At 40.7% G+C, this 26,399-nt stretch overlaps 1 protein-coding gene across 1 annotated transcript in view; it reads right to left on the bottom strand.

Moving 5' to 3' along the window:
* Nucleotides 1–26,399, bottom strand: part of LIMCH1 (LIM and calponin homology domains 1) — a 319,661-nt gene that overhangs the window by 81,500 nt on the left and 211,762 nt on the right. The window contains 3 exon segments of the mRNA XM_040966033.1: nt 1,814–1,924; nt 3,813–3,843; nt 7,700–7,806. Coding sequence (XP_040821967.1) covers nt 1,814–1,822 — 9 coding nt within the window. The 5' untranslated portion in view covers nt 1,823–1,924; nt 3,813–3,843; nt 7,700–7,806.

The raw sequence follows: 26,399 nt of genomic DNA, 5'->3' as shown, positions 1-26,399 counted from the left end.
AGTCTAGATTCTCTGATGAGAAGACCAGTCCTGGACTTTTCACATTTACAACTCATTTCTGTGAGTTAGAAATAAAATTCTGTATTTTTTTAAATGATTATGAATTTCTCACATTTTCCAGCTCAATATAATCCTAACTGATAAAATGAGAAAATACACATTACAAAGCTATGATTTCCAGGTGCATGCTTGAACCAACCAGCAAAGGTCATTAAGTCAGACACTGTACCTAGAGAAATGTGGAAGTCCCATTCCTGGTCTCTTCAATTAAGAGTCACACTTTGTCCAGTGACACTCATTACTCCTTCATGCCCTGCCTGGGTATCTACATTTATTGAAAAGGGTAGCAGCTATGAGCAAGCAGTCCTTCCCAGGCAGCTGAAGCAACAAGCCCACAGTAGAAAGGGAGGTAAGGAAAGTTGGAGAAGCCAATTGCTGCACATGCTCCAGAGGAGCCTGATAGGAGGGGAGTATCGTCACTAATGAGTACAAGCCTGGCCCCAACAGAATGTGAGCTAAAGCTCTCCAAAAACAGTTTAAAAAAGATGACTCAGCCAGTATTAATCAAATCCACCTCTAATATAAAAACAATAAACATTTAGACTTCCCAAATCCAGACTGGAACTTACATCTGTCATTACTCTAAGAATAGATCTGATGAAAAATTAAAGAACAAATAAGAACTAAGTCTAAGAACCAACATGTTTTGCTTAATTGTGTGGGTGAGTTTATTTTATTTTGAAAAGAATTTGGCCTAAACGACTTCCTTTATACAAGTACCAATCCATATAAGAACTGTGTCCATTTAAAAATACATGAGCCAGACTGGTTCTGGCCAAATGTGTAGAACTATGAGGCCCACTAGCTTTACTTTAAGGAAAGGAGAATAAATCACTAGAAAGTTGGGATCAATTTCACTTTCAGTATTAAAAGAAAAATTGTAAAGCAATGAGCAACTCTCAGTGAGGCTGCAACAGCTCATTCTGCTTGGGAGGCAAGAAGACAAGCTGAGTCTCAGTCACTTGTGCTGTAACCCAGGTCTTATCCCAGATATGTGGATGTTGCCAAAAGGCAAGTCTCACTTGTCCAGCAAGGCTGGTCAGGAGGGCTTCTCTGGGGTGCAATAACCTGCTAATACTCTCTACTGTTTATGTATATTGCTGAACCTTCCAAAGGGACACCCAGGTAGAGATGCACAACCTATTTCTTGGACAAACTTACCTTGAGTCAGTCTTTTCCAAAGTCAAACAAATCAAGCTCTTACAAATGCACCAAATATTTTTCAGATTCCAAGGTTACTCATTTGTGATAGCCATACAAGGCATACATTATAAGAAAATAAAAAGAATGCTCCTAATTAAGGAGAATGTATACAGGGTAGATGCTGAGGGAAAAACTTGGCTGGCATTATCTCACCCACACCAAGGCCTGGATGGGTAAGCAAAATGACCTTTAGGACAAAAGTGCAGAGCAAGTCTTCATTTCTGTACAATACTGCACTGTTTCCTTCAAGCATTATTCCTCCAAGAAAACAAGCACTTGGCTCCTTGGTATCCAAAGCCATATACTGACATACTGAACTTGCTCCTTCGGATGGAGCTCAGAGCTCCCATTCTGCAAAGGGTGTAACTGCTCAGATAAGTGTGAGCTGCATGAGGCCAAGATATCCTTGATTAGGCCAGCAGTCCATTCCCGAGTGCCAGACATCTCTGGCCTGTAGAATTCTACCATGCAATAATCCTACAAACAAGGAAATGTGTTCTTTTCCCACTCTGTCTAAATCTCCTTGGACCAAGAAGAAAAGCCAAGTTACCTTTCTCATCTGAGCCAACAAGCCTTCAAACTCCTTCAAGTTCAGAGTAGTTCCACTGTAGGAAGTGTAGCTATTTGCAGCCTTTCCCAGCCAATAAATGGTGACTAGTACCTGTGGAATAGAACAATGCACAGGGTAGGATTATTTTCCCTCAAGAATGGTGTTTCAAAGGAAGGATTCAGAAATGCTCCATTAGGAGGAAAGCTGGAAGGACAGAATGGGCAGCTGATTGACAAAGTCACTCTTCATGATGTATCCATTAAGTGTTAAATCATTCCACGAAGAACCACTGTGGTCTTGCTCAACACAAACGTGATGTGTGTGTGTGTGTGTTGTGATAATAAGACTGCAGTTTTTAGAGTCAGTAGATGATGGGGAAGTTAATCTCTAAGGGCAGGAAGAGAAAAAAATAAGTTCTCCAAAATGATTTTCAGGTGGTGATGTTTTCACAGGCTGTGACAGTTCTTAGAAGCATCACATGACTCAGACAAGCAATGCAAGACAAGGTCAATTCCTTTTGGGAGAGGCGCTTTTGCAGGTCCAGCATCTCTGCTGTGGGCTACAGAGTTTCTGTTAAGACCCGAGGTAAAACTCCCCAAGGAGTGATAAAAGTTCCCAGCAGATGATCAACATCATAGAACTAATTAAGAATACTCAGCTTTGGGGCATTGATTCTCATGGGTTAAGATGGGAGGTTTGTAGTTCTGACAAGGTGGCTTGGATGTAGACAGAACACCTATGCATCTGAGGCTAAGGTCTTGAGTGAATTTTGCTTACTTTCCAAAGAGACTGTCCACAAAAGCAGATTTTTTTTACACCAGTGTTCCCATAAAACCCAGCAGGAGTTGGCGGAGATGAGCTCCTTAAAAAATGAATTATTGTGATCTGAAGCCCATATAAAATCTCAGACTATTATTTCATGTTCACATTGTTTCACTGCTTGGAGCAGGCTGGGCTGTACTTATTGTACCTCCTTCTCCTTGGTAGGCCAGAAACTGCTTTGGACAACAAGATATAGATGTGTGGTTCCAGCTGGCAACAGGCCCAAAATATGGTTATGTGTATCAGTGCTAGGATATGATTCTGTTTCCTACCTCGGTGGGAAAATTTTACTTTATGAATCCTTCAGAACTTCCAGAAAGACTTTTTAAGCTGAATGCCTACAAATAAATTTCCAGAGAACAGATTAATTCCAAGTGTCAGGACACGAACAAGGACTATAAACCAACTAATTTGTGCTAAGAGTGTGAGAACTGATGGAAAAAGGGAAGATAGGCTGTACTCGGTTTTAGATTATGGGTTTTTATCTTGGCTTAAAATTTAATAATGAAAAATGGTGTATTCGTCTAGTTGGACAGAGGAAGACAAAGATGATAAGAATCAATCAAATACACTGGGATCTGGCAAATCTTTAAAAAAAAGATCACAGCCAATTTTTCTGTTTTAGAGAAAGCCTGATTCTTACATTCCTCACTTTCAATTGTAAATCAAACAGAGTTAATGCACTTGCTGTTTGAAGATAAGATATAACTACCAAAAACTGACATGAGAAATAGTAGTAAGATAAAAAATATTAATAGGAAAGCAGTACAGGCCCATGGCAGTCAATGCTACTAACATTATGTTGCTGCTTCCCTAAAACTCTTTGCCCAACTGCCTAATTTAATACTCCCTTCCAGACCTACAAAATGGAAAAGGGTTCATGTTCATGTTGTAAATGATCATTTGTGCTTCAGAAACTAAAGCACAGACAGAGTACACACATTTCTTTGTTAATTTCTTTATCCAGCCCTTACATGACTAAAGGGAAACCCTCCAAAGGGATGATTTTCATGTCTATCACAGTCGTTAATTATTCTAACAGAGACAAATGTCTCTGATTCTAGAAAGGACTCTGACTAGCAATGCATTTGGGAGGAATTGAACTTCACTAAATTTTACATTGGAATCATCAAAGTCAGAAGGATATGAGTTTGGAAAGTCAAGTTCAAATACTTACATTTCTCAGCTTCCGACTGCAATCGAGGCTCCTAAATAAACAAAGGAACAGAAAGTCCGGTCAGCATAACGCTCTCTCCAGGGTGACCTGTCCTCAAACACCTCCAAGGTGGCCTTGACATTCAGTGACTGAGACCTCAGCTTGGTGATTTAAGGCACAGAACAAAACTATTTAGAAAGTGAAATGCAGAAAGAAATAGAAAGTTGTTACATTATTAGCTACCTCCTACAACTGTAAAGAAATTTAACTCAAAAGATGAAAACAAAAAAAAATTTATGAAAGTTTAAAAAAAGTTTTTAAAGATTTATTATATTTTTATTATAAAGTCAGATATACAGAGAGGAGGAGAGACAGAAAGGAAGATCTCTGTCCGATGATTCACTCCCCAAGTGAGCGCAACGGCCAGCACTGTGCTAATCCAGAACCAGGAGCCAGAAACTTCCTCCAGGTCTCCCACATGGGTGCAGGATCTCAAGGCTTTGGGCTGTCCTCAACTGCTTTCCCAGGCCACAAGCAGGGAGCTGGATGGGAAGAGGAGCTGCCAGGACTAGAACCGGCGCCCATATGGGATCTTGGGTGCGTTCAAGGCGAGGACTTTAGCCGCTAAGCCACTGCGCCAGGCCTGGAAATTTAAAAATTTTTTATGAGAAACAAATTTGGAACAGGGAACATGGAAATAAAATCTCATGCTATACTAAAACCGTGATTCAGTGATAAAATCATACCGTGGCCATGGAAGATGCTCATAAAATATCTGCTGAATGATTTCTTCATAACAGCCAATTATGTGGAAATACTTGTAAGGTTTTACAGAGACACACAGTAGGGAGCTGACTTGTGTCCTTCCCGAATTTTTGGCCAATCACTGTGACTCCCTGCAATGGTCCTTGCTGAGTACCCTTCCTTAGTTATGCTTTCAACTCCCATCAAGGTTGTTTGGCATCCATTCCAGGTAGATTCACATAATGATTTACGCAGGCAATAATCATTTGCAGACTTTCCTTTTTGTTTTTGTCAAATCAAGCTAATTCTCCAATTTTTATAAAATTATCCACTATAAAAGCTAAAATAAAGAGTTTTTTTTTTTAAAAACCAGGTAATTTTAGAAAAGCATCCAAATTTCCTCCGTGGAATCCACTGCTGTATATTACTGCTTATGGTATTCACTGGGGTCCTGGAGTGCTTTCACCTCTGCTGATTTCTGTTCAGCTTTCAGGGGAAGAGAATAAAGAAATACCAGTTTCATTTCTGTTAGCTGCAAAATCTACATATGCTAAGCATGGATCCTTCTTCACTGACAAACAAAGCCAGCATCAACTTACTAAAAACTTGCGAAGCAGGGAGCTCATTCCATGCTCCATGATTCATTAAAAGCTAGAAATAGCAACTTGCTAAGTACTATATGAATTTAATCATAAGATTCTTCTTGCCCTTTTACATAATCATACAGTATACCAACTTCTCTATAATCATTCTATGGTGAGCATTCTACCATGTTGGTGGGCAGCCTCTCTTCCCACACCTACTTTTCTTCATTACCCTTACACGCGGCTACTTTGTTTTTTTCTCTTAAATATCAAGCTTGGCCCTCTTGCCCAGGCTTAGCTTCTGTTCTTACTCTGATCTAATTGTGCTACAGATCTGCATAGGGCTCCTTCTTGGTTTCTGTTTATATCTCAGAAATGCCACTGCTCAGAGAGGCTGTCTTGACCACTTCTGGACTGGTCACTGTTTTTCACATCATCCTATTTTATTTTCTCCTAAGCACTTGGCACTCTTTGTGACTATCTTCTTTGTAAATGTTCTTGCCTCTCCAAAGTTGGAGTGTGTATTGCAATGGGGTAAGGGTTGGTTATTTTGTTCACTCCATTTTGGAAAGTCTCTCACATGGGATAAAGTGAAGAAAAAGTATTATCTAAGGAAAATAATGCTCAAGTAAAGGAAAAAAATTTAAAGGAAAGAAAATGAGAAAAGGAAATGTGAAGAGTAGTGAGATGGAAAGACAAAAAGAAGAGACAAGGAGAGAGAAAGGAAGGAAAGGTCCTAAGAACAGAAAAAGAAGATGATGAATCAGGAGTGGCACGCGATGGTGTCCTGGGTCACTGGCCTAGCGGACCTTTCCCCCTTCAGGTTGTTTTCTGTGTCTTTGAATTAAAGTGCCCTTCTTCAGGAGTTAGATCTATACCAAGCAAGCATTAGCTAGAATCACACCTGCAATAACGTGATGGCACAGAAATTCATCGTAGGAAGGGAACTCAACCAGATCTGACCAACAGCAGATCCAGGGCTGGACACCTAATGTCCTGATGACCAATTTTTTTGTTGTTGTTCTTTGTTTCTTTTTTTTTTTTTTGTAGAAAAGCAATGAAGTTGACAAAATCTGTATATTTCAAAAACCAAAGTTGTCCTGGTTTAGTAATAGAGTGCTGTAAAGTGGCTCTAAAAAATGAACACAGGTCTGACATGTCAAAGCGAACCTCCCTGCACCTTCCCGGTAATACGTGTGTGACTGATTATTGCCCGCAGTGGTGTGCAGTACTATTGTTTCTGGTCATCTGCCACTCAGGTGAAACCACGAAAGTGAGATGAGGCAGAACGAAAAACAGTTTCCTAAGAGGAACAATGATTTATGGAGGCAGCAGTTAGGAGCAGGAATAAATGGAGCGTGTGATGTCTGAGATGAGGTTTATAGCAGTTTCCCAATTTTTGTTCTTTTTTCACTTAACTGATTTTTTTTTCCATGGGAAATATTAAAGAATGCCACATTGACAACAGGGAAGTGATTCTGGATAACCAATCATGGCAGACTCTTACTTGTTCTAAGTCATAAAATCCCGCGTATACTGCCAACTTCGTTTAATTCAGTGGTTTTCATTTCATTTTCCCTTATTATATATATTTTCCTAAATAAAGATCAGCAAACAATATAAACTTAATGGTTCTAAATTTTGGCTTCTCTCTTTTCAATTCTTCCATTATAAAATGACCCCAAAAGAAATCAAAAGAAGAAAAGTTGCCAGTCCACAGGCCCAATCTACGCAATTAAGCTTGTTACTAAGCTATAGTCATGCCAAGTATTAATTAAGTAAAGTGGAAAATGTTTTATAGGAAATTGGTAAGGTCTAAGGCACTCCTAAAAAGTTCTCTCTGCCATCTTGAAAGGACATTTCTTCTCATTACCTTGGACACCAGTTATTTTTTTACACAGAATACTCTGCCTTTTCTTTCACTATAACATTTGGCTCCAAGAATTCTTTGACTGCCAATGTACCTTGCTGAGTAGATACAGTCAGCACATGGCCAAAGAGCCAGTGATCCATCTCCAAAGAACTTGATACCGACACATGAGAAAACAGTTACAACTGTAAATAAAGATGCAATTTCCCCATCATCTCATGCCTTCCCTGCATAACAAACAGAGTTCAGATCTGTTTACCTAGTTTGTGGTCTTCCCAGAGCTTATTCAAATGTCCAACTGGAGCCAAGAAAAGGGTTTTCTTGTAACACACACATACACACATGCACACTCTCTCTCTCTTTCTCTCTCTCTCTCTCTCTCTCACACACATACACACATACATACACAGATTCTGTGCACATTCTTGCTTAAGTTTCCATCAAGCTTCACTTAGCATTTCTTTCTTAATATTCTGGTTCTCTATGCCTGAATTTTACATTTGAAAAAAATAATATTCCATGCTGATGAAAGTTATTTCCAGAGGGAAGGCCAATGTGTCTTGTTTGAAAACTTGATTTTTTACCTTCATATTATTGTCTTATTAGACATCCCAGTTCTCTTCCTCTTAGGACTTCACAATATCATTCACACAGTTTATAAATCAAACCACAAAGCAGCTTTCCTTAAACATAAATCGTGCATTACTTACTTGACTGTTACTCTGTTGGATGTGTCCTGGAGGTCACTTGGGTCAAACAGTTGAGATTCTTTAAGGCCCAGCTCTTTACAACCTCTCAGGAATAAGATAATATTGTCCTGAAAAGAAGAAAAGAAATTCATGTCTGTATTAGTTTATGAACTAGCTCCTCCCCTTCAATTGTCTAAATTGTAGAAGGGCTGCCAGGCATTAAGGAAGCAAGGGTCAGTTCTAAATCTTGGCTTGTTGCAAAACAAAATTATACATTGTTAGGAAATGTCTGGGTAAAGAGACACTTCAGACTTCCAAACCCACAGGCACGGCCAAGTTGGTTTTTTTTTTTTTTTTGCCCCTTTAGCTCGACACATTTGTATAAAAGTGCAAATAAAAATTTAGCATCATTTGAAGGGAGTGATACTTAAAAAAAATCCAGATATTTCCATTATTGCTTCAAAAGGTTTTGCTAGACTCACTCAAAATGACATCTTAAAAAATAGGTTTTGATTCTCAGAAGTTTTTCTCAACCTCACCAAGTTTCCCTAGTTAATAGATCTTCTAAAATAAATCACTTAATTAACTTATATCTTTTATGTAGCCTTTGTGGTTTTTGACTGAAATCATTTTTGTGGACTATAAACTAAATTATATATAAAAACAATAGATTTATTAGAAATCATAGTATGAGGGTCACATGTGGGTATGTATTTGATAATAGTAACTTATAAAGTGAGGAGTAAAAACAAAACAAGTGCATACATAATTTATTATTTGCATATTTATGAGCACATATTGATATGAGAATCACTACAATGAAATATTACTAAAAACTAAAAAAAATTTGGTTAATATATGAATAAAAGCTCACGAATGAAGTTTTTTCTTTTAAAAAAAGACTTTCTTTTAAACTTTATCCACTCTTTTTAAAAGATTTATTTCATCATCGATTCAAAAGATAGAGTGGGGTTGTGGGCAAAGATCTTCTGACCACTGGTTCATTCTTCAAATGGCCACAAAACCCAGAATTCTGTACAGATCTTCTGTGTTGGTAGAAGGGACCCAAGTAGTTGAACCCAAATATGCCTTTCCAAATGCATTTGTTGGATCAGAAGCAGAACCACCAGGACTCAGACTGGCACTGAACTACAGGATGCTATCTCACCACACTGCACCACAACATGATTTACTATTTTATTGAATACTACTTACTTGCCATTATGATATAACTCACTATGCAGAATTACTCATGATCATTATTACTATGCTATTTATACCATTTACTCACTGTTTTTAAGTCAAGAAAGAGGTTATGAGGCTTTCGCTACCAAAGAAGATTTGGGAAGCTGTGTGAAACATCTAACATCCTTAGTTTATACTCATGGAGTATTTGCCAAGGAGCTGGGCTGGTCTCTTTTAATCTCAAAATAGCCACGTGAAGCAGCTACTCTTATCATCTTCATCTTACAAATGAGCAGTTGAGGCATACACATAGCCAGTCACCTAGCTGTGAAGCCTGCTCCCAGTGGATACATGGATAGAAATGAGGTCCCTCCAGGCATGAAAGTTTTCTTCCCTTCCTCCCACAACCACACACATCCTCACATTCATGTGCCCCATCCTTCCCTTAGGTATTTGGCTCTGATTCTTGGAAGGCACTACTGGTTTTAGTCCTTGGATAATTGTGAAGACATCATGCTCAAAAAGGCGTGCACCTGTTGCACAACTCCACAATTCATAAGAAGCAAGCAAACCCCTTGAATTACGACTGAAGCAACCCCAAACCAAAGGTGGTGGTTAGCACAGACCTGGGCAATCTTGCTGAGGGTTTTCTTTGGATCTTTGGGACTGGCCTGTAACTCTGGGTGCTTCCTTTCAGAGAAAAGCAAAGAGGAAATGTTGGTGCTCTCTATGGGAGACCACAATAAAGGATAGATCTGGTGACCATAAGCTTCTTAAGAGGCTCATGATTGTGGCACTCCAGAAACTCAGGAAAATCTGTGAGGTGAGATGCTCTGCCTACATGCACAACCAGATGCTCAGCTGCACCCTTGAGTGCTATGCTCCATTCAACAGTGGCCCAAACACAAAAGCTTTGTGCTGCCAGCCAGCATGAACACTTTGGGCTGGAAGATTTAAATAACTGCAGGTCTGTTTCCAGTTCTTTGCTGCAACCTAATGATGCTGGCAGAGAGCCAGGCCCCAGTCTAAAGAAAAGCCAGAAGGAAGAGCCGCTGGGCCAACAGCTTACTAAGAGCAGGCCACTGGAGCAGGCGCAAAGGATTGTGCCTTCGGTCACACAAAGCACATGCTGTGTGTTCTTGGCTGCTCAGCTCTGCACACTCTGAGTTTTCCACATTTGCAGTTTCAAGCAAAGCCCACATCCTCATGCTTTAAGTTCAGAAGCCCAAAACAGTGTCTCGATCCCAAGGGAGAAGTAGGAGACATTGAATTACTTCATCACAATTATATTTAGCTCATGCTAATGCAGAGCTAACAAGGTTGTTGAGACTAAGCAATCGTTACCAGAACATTTTAGGAGATTTTGGAGAAAAAAATATCCCAATGTCATGAAAAAAACAAAATCTAGTGATTAAAGGTGCATGCTGTTCAAATGCAAGGTATCACCTGTGACTGGACTCTAGATTCCCACAAAATTTGAGAATATCAAGTCAAATTTAAACATGGGCAATCCAATTGGGTTTTATTGGTGAATGAGTGTGAATTTTATGAGTTTGATGACAATACTGCAGTTCTATGAGAGTAATTTTAGTTTTAATCATACATGTGGCTTATTTAAGATTGGGTCATAAAGTAGCACAACTTTCAAATATTCGGGGAGAATAAGTGTGTGTGTCTGTTGATACATATAACAAGAGAAAAGTAAAATGAGGAGAAAGCAGGGGAAGGGAAAAGGAAGTAGAAAGGGAGGGAGAAAGAAAAGCAGAAGGAATATTAATATATCTCTGTGAAAAGAGAAAGAAAGGAATTATGTGGGCCCAGTGCAACAGCGTAGTGGCTAAATGCTCACCTTGCACATTCCAGGATCCCATATGGGTGCCAGTATGTGTCCAAGCTGCTCCACTTCCCAGCCAGTTTCCTGCCTGTGGCCTGGGAAAGCAGCAGAGGATGGCCCAAAGCCTTGGGACCCTGCACTGGCATGGGGGACCTGGAGGAAGCGTGAGGCTCCTGGCTCCTGGCTTTGGATTGGCTCAACTTCGGCTTGTTGTGGCCACTTGGGGAGAGAATCAGAGGATGGAAGATCTTTCTGTTTATCCTTCTCTATGTATATCTTCTTTCCAAATAAAATAAGTAACTTATAAAAAGAAAAGAATTATGGGGTTGGGGATTCTGGCATAGGGGTAAAGCAGCTGCCCACAATGCTGGCATTCCTTATGGGTGCTGGTTTGAGGCCCAGCTACTCTACTTCCATTTCAGCTCCCTGCTAATGTGCCTGGGAGAGTAATGGAGGAAGGCCCAAGTGCTTGGGCATCTGCCTCTCACGTGGGAGACCCAGAAAACACTCTAGTTCCTGTTTTTGGCCAGGCCCAACCCCAGCCGTTGCAGCCATTTGAGGAGAAAACCAGCAGATGGAAGATCTCTATATTACGCCCTCTCTCTCTGAAAAGCTTCCTTACAAAAAAAATCAATTACATCCATTAAAAAAAGAAAGCAAATATAATAAAATACTAGTAACTGGTGAATCTAGATTGAAGTCAATAAACCTTTCTGCAAAGGATCAAATAATAAGTATTTTCAGCCTAGTGGGTTACATGGTGGTCTGTGTTACAACAGACCAACACTGTTGTTGCAGCAGATCACCAATAAACGAACATGCACATAAGTATTTAAATTCATCTTCTCTACAGCAGCAAGCATTGGGCCGGGCCAGGTCCACAGAACAGAGTTGGCCCACTCTAGATGAAGGAATTCAGATATTTGTTACACTATCCCTTCCACTTGCTGTGCATTTGAAATTCCTCCTTTCAAAAAATATTTCATGGGAAAAGGTTCTTCTACATTTTAAAAATACATTCAACCACGTATGGTGGCAAGTTCACTGACATAATTAGCCCTAAAAACTTCAAGAAAAAATGGTTGTCACATCTGAGGCAGCCAACATTTGTAGTCACCAAGATAAAGGTGTACACAATAAGGATGAAAAATTAGCAGTTTTGACTAATCAAAAGTGCTGGAACTTGAGTTTCAATTCAACAAAGCAGCATAATACAAAGCAGAATAATATTAATATATGAATTTATACTTCTGTTTATGTAACAAGCATGTATTGAATTCTTCTTGTTCACGGTCTGAAGACAAGGGCCAGGCTGTGGCCTGAGCTACGACTCTCCCAGGGCCTTCTCCTCTGAAGATGTTCTTGTGTCTCTCTTCCTTTCCTTTCCACCAGTAAAACAAGGGAATAACCCAAGACCACCCCTAGCTTCAGTGTGTAGTAGAGTAGAACACACTCACTAAATTTCTAAATAAATTAAACACAATATGCTAGGTCCTCTTCTAGCTACTTTTACCAATGAAATAAAGAAAACTGTTATTCATTACAATCCAGAAAAACACCTGCATTTGTTCAAGGTGCACATCAAATTTGCATTGTGGTGTGGTAGGATAAGCTGCAGCCTGCTATGTCAGCAACCGACGCTGGATTAGGACCTGCCTGATCCACTTCTGATCAGCTCCCTTCTAATGGTTCAGGACAAGCAGAGGAAGATGGCCCAGGTGTTTGGGCTCCTGTCATCCATGTGGGAGTTCTTTGCTTCAGCCTGGCACAGCACTGGCCATTGAAGCCATCTGGGGACTGAAGCAGTAAAGAGCAAGTTTTCTGTTTGTCTCTTCCTCTCCAACTCTGCAGTTTGAGTATATGGACATACATAAACATAGATCTGTTTCCAAATTAGACACTGGGAAGGAGATAGGAATGAACATCTCAAGGAACATAGCATGGAAGAGTTTCAGTTCAGGGCTCAGCCTCACCTTCTTGCTAGTCAGGCATTCTGTTTCTTTGTTTTTTTTAAGATTTATTCTTTTTTTACTGGAAAGTCAGATTTACAGAGGGGGAGACAGAAAATTCTTCCATCTGCTGGTTTATTCCCCAAGTGGCTGCAACAGCTGGAGTCGAGCTGATCTGAAGCCAGGAATCAGGAACCTCTTCCAGGTCTCCCACATATGTGCCGTGTCCCAAATTTTGGGCCATCCTCTACTGCTTTCTCAGGTCACAGCATAGAGCTGGCTGGGACATGGAATAGCCAGGACATAAACTGGTGCCCATACAGGATCCAAGAGTATGCAAGGTGAGGATTTAGCCACCAGGCTATTGCACCAGGCCCACTAACTAGGCATTTTAAAAAATTATTTTTTAATAATCTTACTTAGTTGATTAGGGTACAAAGGGTCAAGGGCTACAGGGTTAAAGTGGGTAATACCATTGTTTCTACATTAATATTATAATTTTCCCCCCTGTATTTGGGGTTAAGGAAGAAACAAAGGGAAAAACCCCACCCAACCTCCCACCCATCCCAGATCTCCAACAGGAGGCGCGCTCCGAGGGTCCTGCTCGAACAGTTTTGATAGTTCATCAGTTCTGGATTGCTGCCAATCTCACAGTTCCAATCGCAATGAAAACTATTCAGACTCCACTGGCTGACAGTCTCTTCATGGTTGGGGTTCTAAGATCAGCAGTTCAGTTGGAGGGATCTCCAAAGAAACTTCATCTGAGATTATCCCAGATCTGATTCTTGCATGAGTTTGCTAGTACAGACTCCAACACCATCCATCACACAAATCAGCCTATGCACATGCTGGTCATTGCAACTGCTGAGTCCGTTCTGTTTCCAGTCCTGTCTTCCTTGTGAACCAACAGGTGTTGTTATCCAGCTCTGTCCTACCCACTTCATACTCGGTCCTCACGCAAACCAGTGGGAGCTGAAGCATAGTTTCGGTGACTCCCCAGAACCCCCACCAAGCCTGCCCTCTACCCTGGTTCCCGTGCTTGCCAGTATGTACCCCAGGCTTGTCCAGTCGGTCCCACATCCCATTTAGCTCTTGTACACATCAATGGACATTGAAGTCCAGTTCAACCCAACCACCCTACTATTCAGCCCATACACCTACTGGCAGGTGCCTTTCTGTCTAGCCACCCCTGCCCCTGTCCTAGTTTTCATGCTGTCCAGTGAGAGTGGTAACCCTGAGGGAGGTGCCCAGTATTTCCCTTCTAGGCTACATCCACCCCCAGATTATGCACTCTCCAGGTGGTTTTGGCATTTGACTTGACAGAATTAGCTCTCAGTGCCAGCCTCTGCCAGCTAATGCTGCGGCTAAGCCCAACCAACCCTCACCCATTCTAATTTTTTCTTGCACCAGTTGGAACAGTCAGCCCATCCTGGCCCTTTCCTTATCTAGCTCACTTGAGGCCCACAGGTGTTATAGCCCTGCCTAGTCTGGTCTGCCCCCATCCCGACTCACGCTTTCCAGTGGACGTTAACTAGGCATTTTTAAGAACAATTCCTACACTTTCTGATCCTCAGATTTCTGATCTGTAAGGTAGGGGGAAGCTAGTAAGCTTAGAATGATGTCATAATCACGGAAATGTACAGTACAAATATAATCCAATGTTTGGCACCTTCTCTCTTTCTTTTCCCGGGATCTCATTAGAGTAGCCACTTCTTACCCAGCATTTTGTTTTCTATTATTTCGGTTATTCTTGGTCAATCATAGTCTGAAAATATTAAGTGGAAAATTCCAGGAATATGTTTTGTGTGCCGTTCTAAGGAATGTGATGAAAACTTGCACCATCCTGCTTTGACCATTCGGGATGTCAATTATTTCTCTGTCCAGAGTATCCACAAGGTATTCACTACCCACCTGTCAATTACTGAGTGTGTCAGATTGACTATCATGGTATCACAGTACCTGTATTACCTGTATTCAAGCCATTCTTAAGTTTCACAGTAATGCCTTCAAATCACAGGATTTGTGATGCTGACCATTTTGTTACAGTATGCTATTACATTTGTGCTAGCTTATTACTAGTTGTTGTTATTTATATTTGGAGGCATAATTTATACATTAACTGTTATCATAGATACAGACATATAGGAAAAACATAGGGCTCATTACTATTTGTAGTTTCAAACATCCACTGGAGTCACAGAATGTGTCTTCCATGGATAAGGGAGAAAAATTATATACTGAATATTACTATGACATTCTTGTACACTCTGGTCTGGAAAGGACCATATATGGTGAGAACAAGAGTGCACACCTATGAAAACCACATCATACACACTCAGCTCTTACCAGTTACATAGTTAAAAACAATAACAACAAAAAAATGGTGGTTCTAACTCCTGCTACTAACCATTAGCTTTACTTCTGGACAGGCAACCTCAAGCTCTAGGGCAGGTGACATGTCAAAGTTCACTGATAAGGCAGTTGCTTGGAAGTTAACATTTTTAGTTATCCCACTGGAATAAGTCCTGGCATGGGGGCTCCCAATTTAGGACAGAAAAATGCCTTAAACCAGAGTGTACCTAAAAGTAGTCACCAGTTACATGATGGGGCTTACAAGCTGTGCAGCACATTTTAGAAATGCTCAGTACACATCTCCTATTGGCTACAGGTGGGTCACAGACTATCCAAGAGTCTCCCTTAGCCCACAGCAGTGTAAGGGAAGCAGGACCAAATGTTTATGCTAGTCGATCCCCTGACCACACATCACTGCTTCACCCAGTTTGTTCTCCTTTTAAGCTTCAGAAGCAAGCCAAGACCTGCTAGCTCCCTTCCCCTATCTCCAGATATCAGATTTGTCTCTTTCCCAGATCTACTGCAGAGACAAAGTGCTTTTTAGACTCTAGAGCAGGAATCCAGCATTGAGTGGTTTTCATAGGGAAAAATAACAGGGAATAAATAACAAATTCCCTTGTGTGACAGATCACCTTGGCTTTTCCTCTTTTACATCAAGATAAATATCAACAAGCTGATAGAGCTGGGGTTCCTAGAAAAACAAAGGCAATGTTTGTTTGGATTTCAAATGAACCCAGATTCCTTTGCTTCCAGGTAAAATGCAATGTACATAAAACTCCCATATAATTTTCAGTTTCTATAAATCCAAAGACTCTATGGGAAATAGTAAAATATAAAAAGTGCATATTGCTAATGAATTTATCATTTTGATGTATTTCCTATAATAAATATTTATCTTAAACATTTTAATAAAGATTAGGATATCGTCAAGATGCGCAAGTGTATCAGAGAAGACCCAGAGTCCATTAGAAGATCCATAACTAATGTATCAAGGTTACTTTTCTATTTTACCTAAAAGACTTTTTCTGCAACATGGTTTGGGTTAGGCTTTCTGCATCTGAAGTGAATTCCCTTAAACAGAAATGCAATTAACAAATTCAGAACTTAAGGAATACATTACCAAAAATACCTCCAGGAGTTATCCCATAATTAATAGAATTTGGGGATTTCCTGTACCTGCCATGTGTTCACAGTCACAATCCTAGCCTGTATGGGCTACAGTCACACTCCAGTGATTGGCTTCTATCCAACAACCATCAGTGCACACCAGACTTCCAATGCATCTTGATTTTCCAGGAGCACTTTAATGAGGATAGCAGCTCTTCCACTGAGAGGAAACCAAGCTCACTTTGCTTACAGGAATGCTGTGGAAGAGATTTAACTCAGCAGGTGGCAGCTAGGGAGCCACTGACAGCAGAAAACCATTTGGGTAGAAGAACTGGGCAGAAGCATAGTGCATTATAGAAAAAAGAATGGAAAGTAATATTCAGATAGACTCTGAATGCCTGGCTAGGGATCTAGACTGTTGTGTAGGAAGTGGGGAGTTCAGGCTGGGGCATCAGGGAATCTAGCATCTTGGTCTTGTTTTAGGAGCATGTATTGGGTGCAACAGGAAAAGCCCTGTGTGTGGAATAGAGGATTCATTTAACAGGCTACTGTGAGATCTCTAAAGGAGCAGACAAGGACCAAGACCTGAGTGCCTCTTTTTGCTCAGGACAGGTCAAGGTGATACCAAGGATTTTAACCACTGAGATCATCTTAAAGGAACAGAGAAAGAGAAGATTTGGTAGCAAGGAAAATAAATGAAACCCGGAACATCCAGCACTCACAGAGCCACAGTTCAAGGGAAATTTTGAGTCTTTGGCTGAGATATGAGAACACTACTGAACATCCAGGTTTGGGAGTTAACAAGACAGGTATTTACCAAGAGAGCTCAGAGAGAACAAGACAGATTGCAACAAAACCAACAAGAATATGGACATTTAAACAACAATTAGAGGAGTCAGCCCTTGTTTTAGAGGAGAAGCAAGAGCAAGCAGGAGGAGAACCAGGGTTCCTGGGAACCCACAATATTAGCTGGGAGCACAGTTTGAGGTACATGGTATGTGCAGTGCCAATGCTACATACAACATCTTGTCTAGGACACTAGCTGTGTTATGTACTGGCTAAATGACCAGAAGCAAGGTGCTTAGTCCTTTTTTTCTTAACTGTCTCTCCAGAAAGTTCATGTCCTTCAATGGCCTTACAAGTCCTGTAGGCTCTGTTACCTACTCCCTTCCTAATCACAAATCCACACCCCTCCCCTCTTTCAAGGACCCAGCCAAGTCAAAGACAACAGGGATGGCCAGCACCCTTGTATCACTCTTTTTCCTCCTTAAGTCTAGGATAATGGCTAACGTAGAGTAAGGAAACAATAAATATGTGTGGAATGAATGAACATGCTATCATAGGCCTGCTGATGGAATCCTATAAGAAAATATATTTAAGTGCCTGGAACAGAACAGCATTTGGTTCATAGCAATAATCCCATAAGTGTTTTACATTGTGATATTCATTTCTCTTTTTAGGATGAACACTGTCAATCATCAGTGGATGAATTTCCTGTTTAGAAAGACATTATTAATTCTGGGGAGAATTTAAGAGAAATGATGGGTAAAAACACATTATAGAAAGTCCAGGAGTCAGTGTAGAATGAAAACAACAGAACAAATTTATAGAGATGTTTGGCAGAGGGTAGCAGGTGTGGCACAGGGGATGGAGGAGCCCTGGTATCCTTGCTGTCTCAGAGCTCTCCTGGCTCTAGCAGACCACTGCTGCATCACCCTCGGGACCAGTCCTTACTCCATTTTAGGACCGAGCCATCTAGTTTTCATACTGATGACCTCTGTTCTCCCCTTCTTTACTCTCACATCCCTGAGGGATTCTGCATTAAAGCTCCTCACTGAACGCACGCGATGCTCCAGGCGACGTTAAATTCTACATGGCCATCTTATCCTGCAACCTGGCATGCAGTTCTTGGCCCTCATCAGTTATGATTATTTTTACTGACTCCATTTCAGGATCAAGCTGTCAACCAGGCCCATGTGCAGGGTCACAGACTCTTATATCCCCCTCTTTTACCTCAGCCACTCTTTCTCTCCAGGTTGCCTCATTTTTTCTCTCCCATCTCATAGACCCTTTCATCTCCAGATTTTGCTCCCTCTCTCTGTCCACTCCCCTTTCCCTTTGCTGTCTTATTTCTGTCATGATCCAGTCTGGACTAACGTAACCATTCAATTGTTCTACTGCCTGTATCCTCAACACCCTCACTCCTTTGTCTTTGGTGAGAGAGCACAGAGTAAGACAAAGAAATACCATTGATGGAGTGGTTGACTATGAGAGCTAAGCCAACCATCTCTACTTGAAGAAGGATCAGTTGGCTATTGACATGAACTAGGATACTGCTACTAGCCTTTCACTCTCTCTTCCCTTTGGCCAGGCTGAGAGTAGGAACAGGGCACACTCAGCTCCTCCAGTTCTGGCTTTTCTCTCTGTGGAAGACTGTGGGACACATGTGTTCTGTCTGTCTCTGTCATGTGGTAAGGGGCCCCTCTCTGTGGGGGAGGCCTGTGGCTGTCTATCTGTGCCAGGAATGGTCAGTATAAATTTATTTCAGGAATGAGGATTAGCAAGCATTCTTGGCTGCAGCTCTAAGCTGATGTTCTCCAATTTGTTTCATGGGAAGTAAAGCACATATTTTGATTTCTATCTGATCTTACACATATTATTTATAGGCCATTCTCTATCCCTAATACTTGGCTCCTAGTGCTTCTGGAAATAATGGTGCTGTTATTGGGCCTGGAGTTGTTGCAAATTTATGGGTTGCTTAGAGGCACACGGTCATCTTTCTAGGTTGCTCTGGTAGTGCACTGTTCCAATTCTTGGAGAAGTGATTCTCCATCTTCTCCATTCTCTATACTACTCTTTGACTTGCTTTTCCATACCAGATGTCATTAGTCACTAGCTTCCAACTGTTAAATCCTTTCACTTCAGCCATCCCTAATTCTAAAGCTAAGAACTATATATATATATATATATATATATATATATATATATGACACACACATATATATATGACAAAATAGTGTAATGATGCATACTTCAAAGCATTTTCAAATGTTCTATCAGTATCTTTCTAACTGCAGGGACAGAAACTGAGTTTGGATTAACATGAAGGTAGTAGTCAGAAGTTATGCTATATTAACTTCAGCTTTTAAAGATATTCAAAGATGTTTATTACACATCTCATAAAAACGGCAAAGCATTGAGTTCTTTGGACAGAGAGAGGCAATGATAAGAGTTGGGACTCTTATTTGGAAATAGAGAAAGTCCGACAGAAATAGGCATATATTGGGTAACAGAGCACAGCGCACCCCAGTTACAGGGTGGAGTGAAGGTGCAGTTGATCCTCAGCAACAGCTGGAAACTGAGACCTTGAATATCTGGACTTGCTCCAGCTCCTCTCTGCCCATTTTGCTTGTTGGTTTGTTGGCTCTCTCTATTGGCACATTTCTTCCATATGGTTCCCTGATTCCCAAGTTTCCCACATGAAGGCTGTCACTCTCTGAGAGGAGTGACTCTCTTTCTCACTTGCAGTTTAAAAAAGACAGCAGAAAGGATTTAAAGCTTTTTTCTTTTTCATTATAGCATGATAGATGTTTGAGGCAACATTCATGCTTATGATTTGATGCATTCCTAGATCCGAACATCACACTGTGCTAACATACGTACAACATTTACATGTCAATGAGAACTAACATGAAATTAAAATGCCACATTACTTTATTGTAAAGAAGAATTAAGAATAAATTTGAGATCTCAGGAAAAGATCCATATTGGTTCACTAAGATTTATGTTCCCTCCCATAGAGGCTAATGAGATGGGAAAGAGGAGACCATGCATTGTTTCAACAAATGGCAATAGAAGAACAGGGAAGCAATAGCTTCTGAAAGAAGGAGAATGAAATTCCTTAGGAAGGGGGCTCGGGACAGACAAAATCACCAGTGCCAGCTACATTCACAAAACTGGGTCAGATGTGGTTTTTCTCTAAAACTTCTTACACAGTAGAATGTCAAATTACTAATGTGTTTAGCATATTAAATATAATTGATCTGATTTGGTTTACTTTCTTGAAAGAGCCTGTGCAATTAAGTAGTCAAGTTGCCTCAGTTTCCCAAGGTTAACAGTCTGGATGCCAAAAAGAACCAACTATAAAATGCAGTAAGCACAACTTGCATAATTAACTCTGCTTGAAAGAGTTCCATTCAAATACAACTCTTCACCATCACAACAGTCGAAGCCTAATTCCTCTTTCCCCATGGGACATTCAGGGAACCAGAGTGCCAATCTGAAAGACTCCACTGGCTCCAGCACCTTGATTTTATCTCTGTTTCTGGATTCCAAACTCATGATCAGTCATGTACAGCTATTTTCCCTCTTGACATTCAAGATCACTTGAAGGTCAATACCACAGTGCTGTCTCAGGATAACCGAGAGTGCAGCCGAACAAGAGAACTGTCCTGATTCCAAGCAATCTGTGCCTCCAAAATAATGACTGAATCAGCCCCCAGACTACTTGAATACACCCAAAAGCTCAACATAAGCACTAGTATGTTATATTGCCAGACTCTTTTCTATCATGATGTATTAATTTCATTTTTGAAAATGAAGGGAAATAGCCTAAGCAGTTAGAACAAAACCAGTTAAATCATCTATATATCCCATTAGATAACACTATATATTTGACAAATAAAATATGACCATGATCATGACAGTAAAATTATGGCTCATGCAATATGCATTTGGTACTAGTCTGCAATAAAGTAAGTGCAGACTGAAATGCTTTTATTACAATTGGCTTTTTAATCATATCCAAGAGTGTGATCAACAGATTCACCCCAATGAATAGGGAATATATTGTTTTGGATATTTCCCAATTTATACAAGTTGCTTATTATACTGTGATGTGTGCTTAATGGCAGTAAAATCACTTACTTAAGTGGGTTTGGAATTTAAACAATAACTAAATGCAGATCAAGCACAATAAGAGCATTTTACACTCAGTAGAATAGTTATTATTCTTTGGAAAACAAGAAGATAGTGAGCATTCATACGAATGTAGAGCAAATAGAACTAGTGTACAGTGTAAACAGGAATGCAAAATGGTGGAGGTGCTGTGGAAAAGTGGTGTGGAAAGTGCTGTGGAAATGGTGCAGGTGGCTCCTTAAAAAAATTAAATATAGCATTATCATTTCTACAAAACTATCCAAAAGAACTGCAAGCAATGACTCCAATAAATAATAATTACCACTTCAAAACCATACTAGCCAAAAGGCTGAAAACAACCCACTCTCAGTAGATGAATGGAGAAGCAAAATACAGTTGATTCATGCAATAGGATAGCATTCAGCTTTAAGAAAGAAATTCTAGGGCCCAACACAGTAGCCTAGCAGCTAAAGTCCTTGACTTGCACATGCCAAGATCCCATATGGGTGCTGGTTCTAATCCTAGCAGCCCTGCTTCCCATCCAGCTCCCTGCTTGTGGCCTGGAAAAGCAGTGAAGCACTGCCCAACACCTTGGGACCCTGCAAGAGACCCCAGAAGAGGCTCTTGGTTCCTGGCTTTGGATTAGTTTAGCTTTGGCCATTGTGGTTGATTGGGAAGTGAATCAGCAGATGGAAGATCTTCCTCTCTGTCTCTCCACCTCTCTGTACATCTAACTTTCCAATAAAAATACAATAAATCTTCAAAAAAATTCCATACATGATTGATGACGGATGAATCTTTTTTTTTTGGATTTATTTATTCTTATTACAAAGTCAGATATACAGAGAGGAGCAAAGACAGAGAGGAAGACCTTCTGTCCAATGATTCACTCCCCAAGTGAGCACAACGGCTGGTGCTGTGCCGATCCAAAGCCGGGAACCAGGAACCTCTTCTAGGTCTCCCACATGGGTGCAGGGTCCCAAGGCTTTGGGCCATCCTTGACTGCTTTTCCAGGCCACAAGCAGGGAGCTGGATGGGAAGTGGAGCTTCTGGGATTAGAACCGGCGCCCACGTGGGATCCTGGGTGCGTTCAAGGCAAGGACTTTAGCTGCTAGGCCACGCCATCGGGCCCAATGATGGATGAATCTTGATGATATTACATGAAATAAGTCAGACTCCAAAGGACACCATTACATAATTCCACTTATATGAGGTATTGAAAATAGTCAGATTCATAGATAAAGCACAGCTGAGGTTATGGGGAGTGGATAATAGAATGTTGTTATTTAATGGGTACAGAGTTTCAGGTGATACAGTAAAAATGTTTTTAAAATGATGACAGAGATAGAATGTCTGTGTCCTCCAGGAAATCAGATATTGAGATCCAATCCCCTATGTGATACTGTCTGGAGGCAGGACTTTGGGGAGGTCAGACAGGTGAACAGGCCACAGACAAGGTGAGCCTTTTGTGAATGGGATCAGAGCTCGTATAAAGCAGAGCCTCAGGAATATCCTGCTCCTTCAGTCATGCAGGGACACAGTATGATGGAGTGGTCTGTGACCCACAAAGTGGGCTCTCACCAGTTGCCAAATCTGCTACCACCCAGCTTCAGAACCATGAAAAATAAACTTCATAAACAAGACAGTGTACAGCACTTTAATACAGCAGCCCAAATGGACTTAGATGAATGTACAATGGTGACAGTGTACAACGCTGTGAATATGCTGCTGTCATAAAATTGCACACGTAAAAATGATAACAATGGTAAATTTTAGGTATTTTTCCCCATACAAATGTAAAAAAGACCAACAGCATCAAAACTCATTCTTCACTACATCCCTCAGTCCTCTAAAACCTGTCCTGCAGGATTCTGGTCCAAACAACTTTGAGAGATGCTGCATAAAACACTCGCCACTTGGAGGTCATGATGCTTCCACTAACAGTTCTGAGAAATTCCTTTAAACCAGAATTTCCTAAACAAATTGGCTTTTACCACGTCATCATTCTTTCTCTCCTCTCCCCTTTCTTTCTTTCTCTCCCGGCCTTACTCCTTGTAATACCGCATGAAATACACCTTAAGAAGTGCTGACCAGGATAACTCACTGAAATGCAGTTCATACTTACACATCACACCCACAGAAGAGTGTGACAGTCATCACATTATGTTGTGGCCCACAATCCAAAACTTCCAACCTTGAACCAGTTCCTACACTGACATGCCAAACCCCAAGGTGTGTGAGGCCAAGAGAAGTCAAACAGCAAGGGGCTGACTCATTACGGCAACCTTCAAATAGAGCTACAAAGGGTCTATTTCACACTTAGCTCTACAGGCTGCACGTTGAGGCAACAATTTACTAGTTAGGGGTGATTTCAGGAACAAAGCACCTCATAGCACAGGTCAGGCGTGTGGATGACATTAGAAAAAGAAAACAGGCTGATAGAAGCCAAATGGGCATTCAGAGCTGCAGCCACATGGATGAATCTAAATGCAATTACCCCTATCATATGTAGAGGTCATCACCTCTCTACAGAGAGGGTTAAAAGCCAGCAAGAAAGGAAATACTGCAAAGCAGAAAGCCTAGACCATGACCTAGACCATGACCTAAAGCAATTTTCATATTAAGCATTTTAAGTCAGGGGAAAAAAGTTCACTTAAATCTTCTGCCGAAATGAGAATATATATGGAAAGGAAGAATAGGTACACAGAGTGAAAATCCAAAGCAAAACAGAAATTTGGTGGAAAATTCACCATCATGCTTTTGATCCTTTCAAGTTTACCAGGTTCTCAATCCACACAGAAACCGCCTCAACTGTTTCTTTTTTCTTTCTTTCTTTTTTTCAGCATAATTCAAAAAAGGTGTGGAGAAAAGACGAGATGCTTGACTTTGTAATCGTGCACAAGTGGAAACCACATTTCGTCTTCAAGTCATGTTAAAAAAAAAGTGTATTCAAAATAATAAATTTTCCATGGATACTGACTTCCTCTTTCCAAGTTAATGGTTGGCCTAATTTATACAATAAATCTAATAGGCAAGTTATCTCCCCCAAATAGCACCTAGCACATTCTTGGCATCTACAAGGAGTTAACACATTGCATATGTCGATCGTGTTCACAACACAATATATGTGACGGAAAAAAAGAGTTACCAGGAAGGGGGAGGAAGAGAAGGTTGAACACAAGAATGTAGAAGGCCACCAAAGCAGCAGCTTAGGCCCCCCTAAACATTCAGACTTTTACACATGGGCACCCTAGGACTGAAACTCTATAAGGTGTTTGAAGCTGTGCAATTCATACTCAGTTATAGCTGCCTAGCACTAACTGATGCTCATCTTACAGATGTAGAGGAAAAGATGTTTCAAATAAGTTCTGCAGTGTATGGGGTTCTCAGGTGCACAGCTTCTGTTTGAAATCATGAGAAAAGCTGGGCAGTGGTGATGTTTGCACAATAACACACGTGTTGTATAAAGTTAACATTCTCACCAACCCTAGAAAGGACACTGTTTTTGTCCCCATTCTCCAGATTAAAAAAGTGGAAAACAGGGAGGAATGCACCAGGCAGGCAGTCTGAGTCCACAGCCCCTATTTATTAACCACTCCACTGTATTTCCTTTGAGGACAAAAATTAGAAAGACTAAGTCTCACTGGCCTCAAGATGATCCATGAACCAACAAAGTCAATTGACTGTAAGTAATGCTCAGAAAGGTTAGTAATTAAGCACATCTTATCTCTGAGATTATTCCAAAGGCCAGTCTGAGCACAACCTTCCATAAAGTCTTCCGAGCATCTATGGGTCCTGATTCCTTGGCCCTGTCTGAACCACCCCGTGGTAACAACATGCACAGTGCCTTCAGAGCTCTGCATTATGGTTAAAGCCATCACACCATTCTCCACAATTCCATGAGCTGTCGGTGCATGAATCTGTACTCCTCTACGATCCCCTTATTTTAAGACTAATAGTATGGATAATACCCCTTTTGTTTTCACTAACTTTTTAGAAATTTACTTGGAATCATTTAAATAATGTTTATTGCAGCACTATTCACAACAGCCAAGATATGGAAACAACCTAAGTGTCCTTCAGGGGATAAATGAAATAAAGAAACTGTAGCGTTTCGTAGATATTACTTAGAACAAAATATCATTCACACAAAAAAGAATGAAATCCAGGAGCCAGCTTTGTGGAGCAGTGGGTTAAATACAGGTGCAGGTTCCTGTCCTTGTTGCTTCACTTTCAATCCAGCTCCCTGCTAATGCACCTAGAAGAGCAGCAGTAGATGGTCCAAGTGCTTGTGTCCCTGGCCCCTTGTGGGAGGCTCAGGTGGAGTTCTGGGCTCCTGCCTTTGGCATGACCCAGCCCAGGATGTTTGTGGAGTACATTAGCAGACAGAAAATCTCTGCCTCTCCTTGTTTCCATAATTCTTTCAAATCAATCAATCAAAATTATTTTAAAGAATGAATGAAATTTCATCATCTGCAGCAATTTCTATGAACCTGGAGGACATTCTGCTAACTGAAATAGGCCAGGCAGGGAAGGACAAACCTCATAGGACCTCATTTATATCCAGAATCTGAAAACATTACACTTCTAGAGTAGTGGTTGTCAAAGGCTGGGGGAAGTGGGGAGGTGCTAGTCAAATGGTATCAAGCTTTAGTCATAAGTTGAATAAATTCTCAGGGTCTAACTAAGAGCATGGCGACTGCACCTAAAGTTTATCAACATTGTGCCACAAGCATAGATGGTACACGTTTATTGTATCACCCACCTAAAGAGGTAACTATGTGAGTGATGAATGTGTCATTTAGCTAGGTTGTGGCCACCACTTTACAGTATATATGCATATCAAACATTCATATTCTACACCTTAAACACAGTTTTAATTTATAAATTATATCTCAAAACAGCTACAAAATAATCATCTATTCTTTACAGTCAGCCCTGTAACCATCTAGTTCTGAATTCCTTTTCTATTTTATTAAAGATTCATTTATTTACTTGTAAGACAGAGTGACAAAGAAGTGGGAGACACAGAAAAAGAAATCTTTCATTTGCTGATTCACTTCTCAAACGAGCACAACAGCTGAGGCTATGTCAGGTTGAAGCCAAGAGTCTGAACACTTCATCCAGAACCCTCATGTGAGCAGCAGGGGCCCACACACTTGGGCACATCACCTTTAACGCTTTCCCAGGCACATCAGCAGGAAGCTGAATCGTAAGCAGTATCCAGAACTTGAACTGGCATTTGATCATGGGCTGCCAGAATTCTGAGAGGTATCTGAACTTGCCAGACCACAGCAATAGCCCCTTGGCTCCTGCTCGCCATGAGCACCTTACTTCTCTTTCCTGTCTCGTCTTGAATGATTGATATAATCAGAGT

Source organism: Ochotona curzoniae, unplaced genomic scaffold (genome assembly GCF_017591425.1).
Source record: "Ochotona curzoniae isolate NIBS_2020 unplaced genomic scaffold, NIBS_Ocur_1.0 scaffold_4505, whole genome shotgun sequence".
In the NCBI taxonomy this organism is placed as follows: Eukaryota; Metazoa; Chordata; class Mammalia; order Lagomorpha; family Ochotonidae; genus Ochotona; species Ochotona curzoniae.
This window is presented reverse-complemented; position numbering and strand designations above follow the sequence as displayed.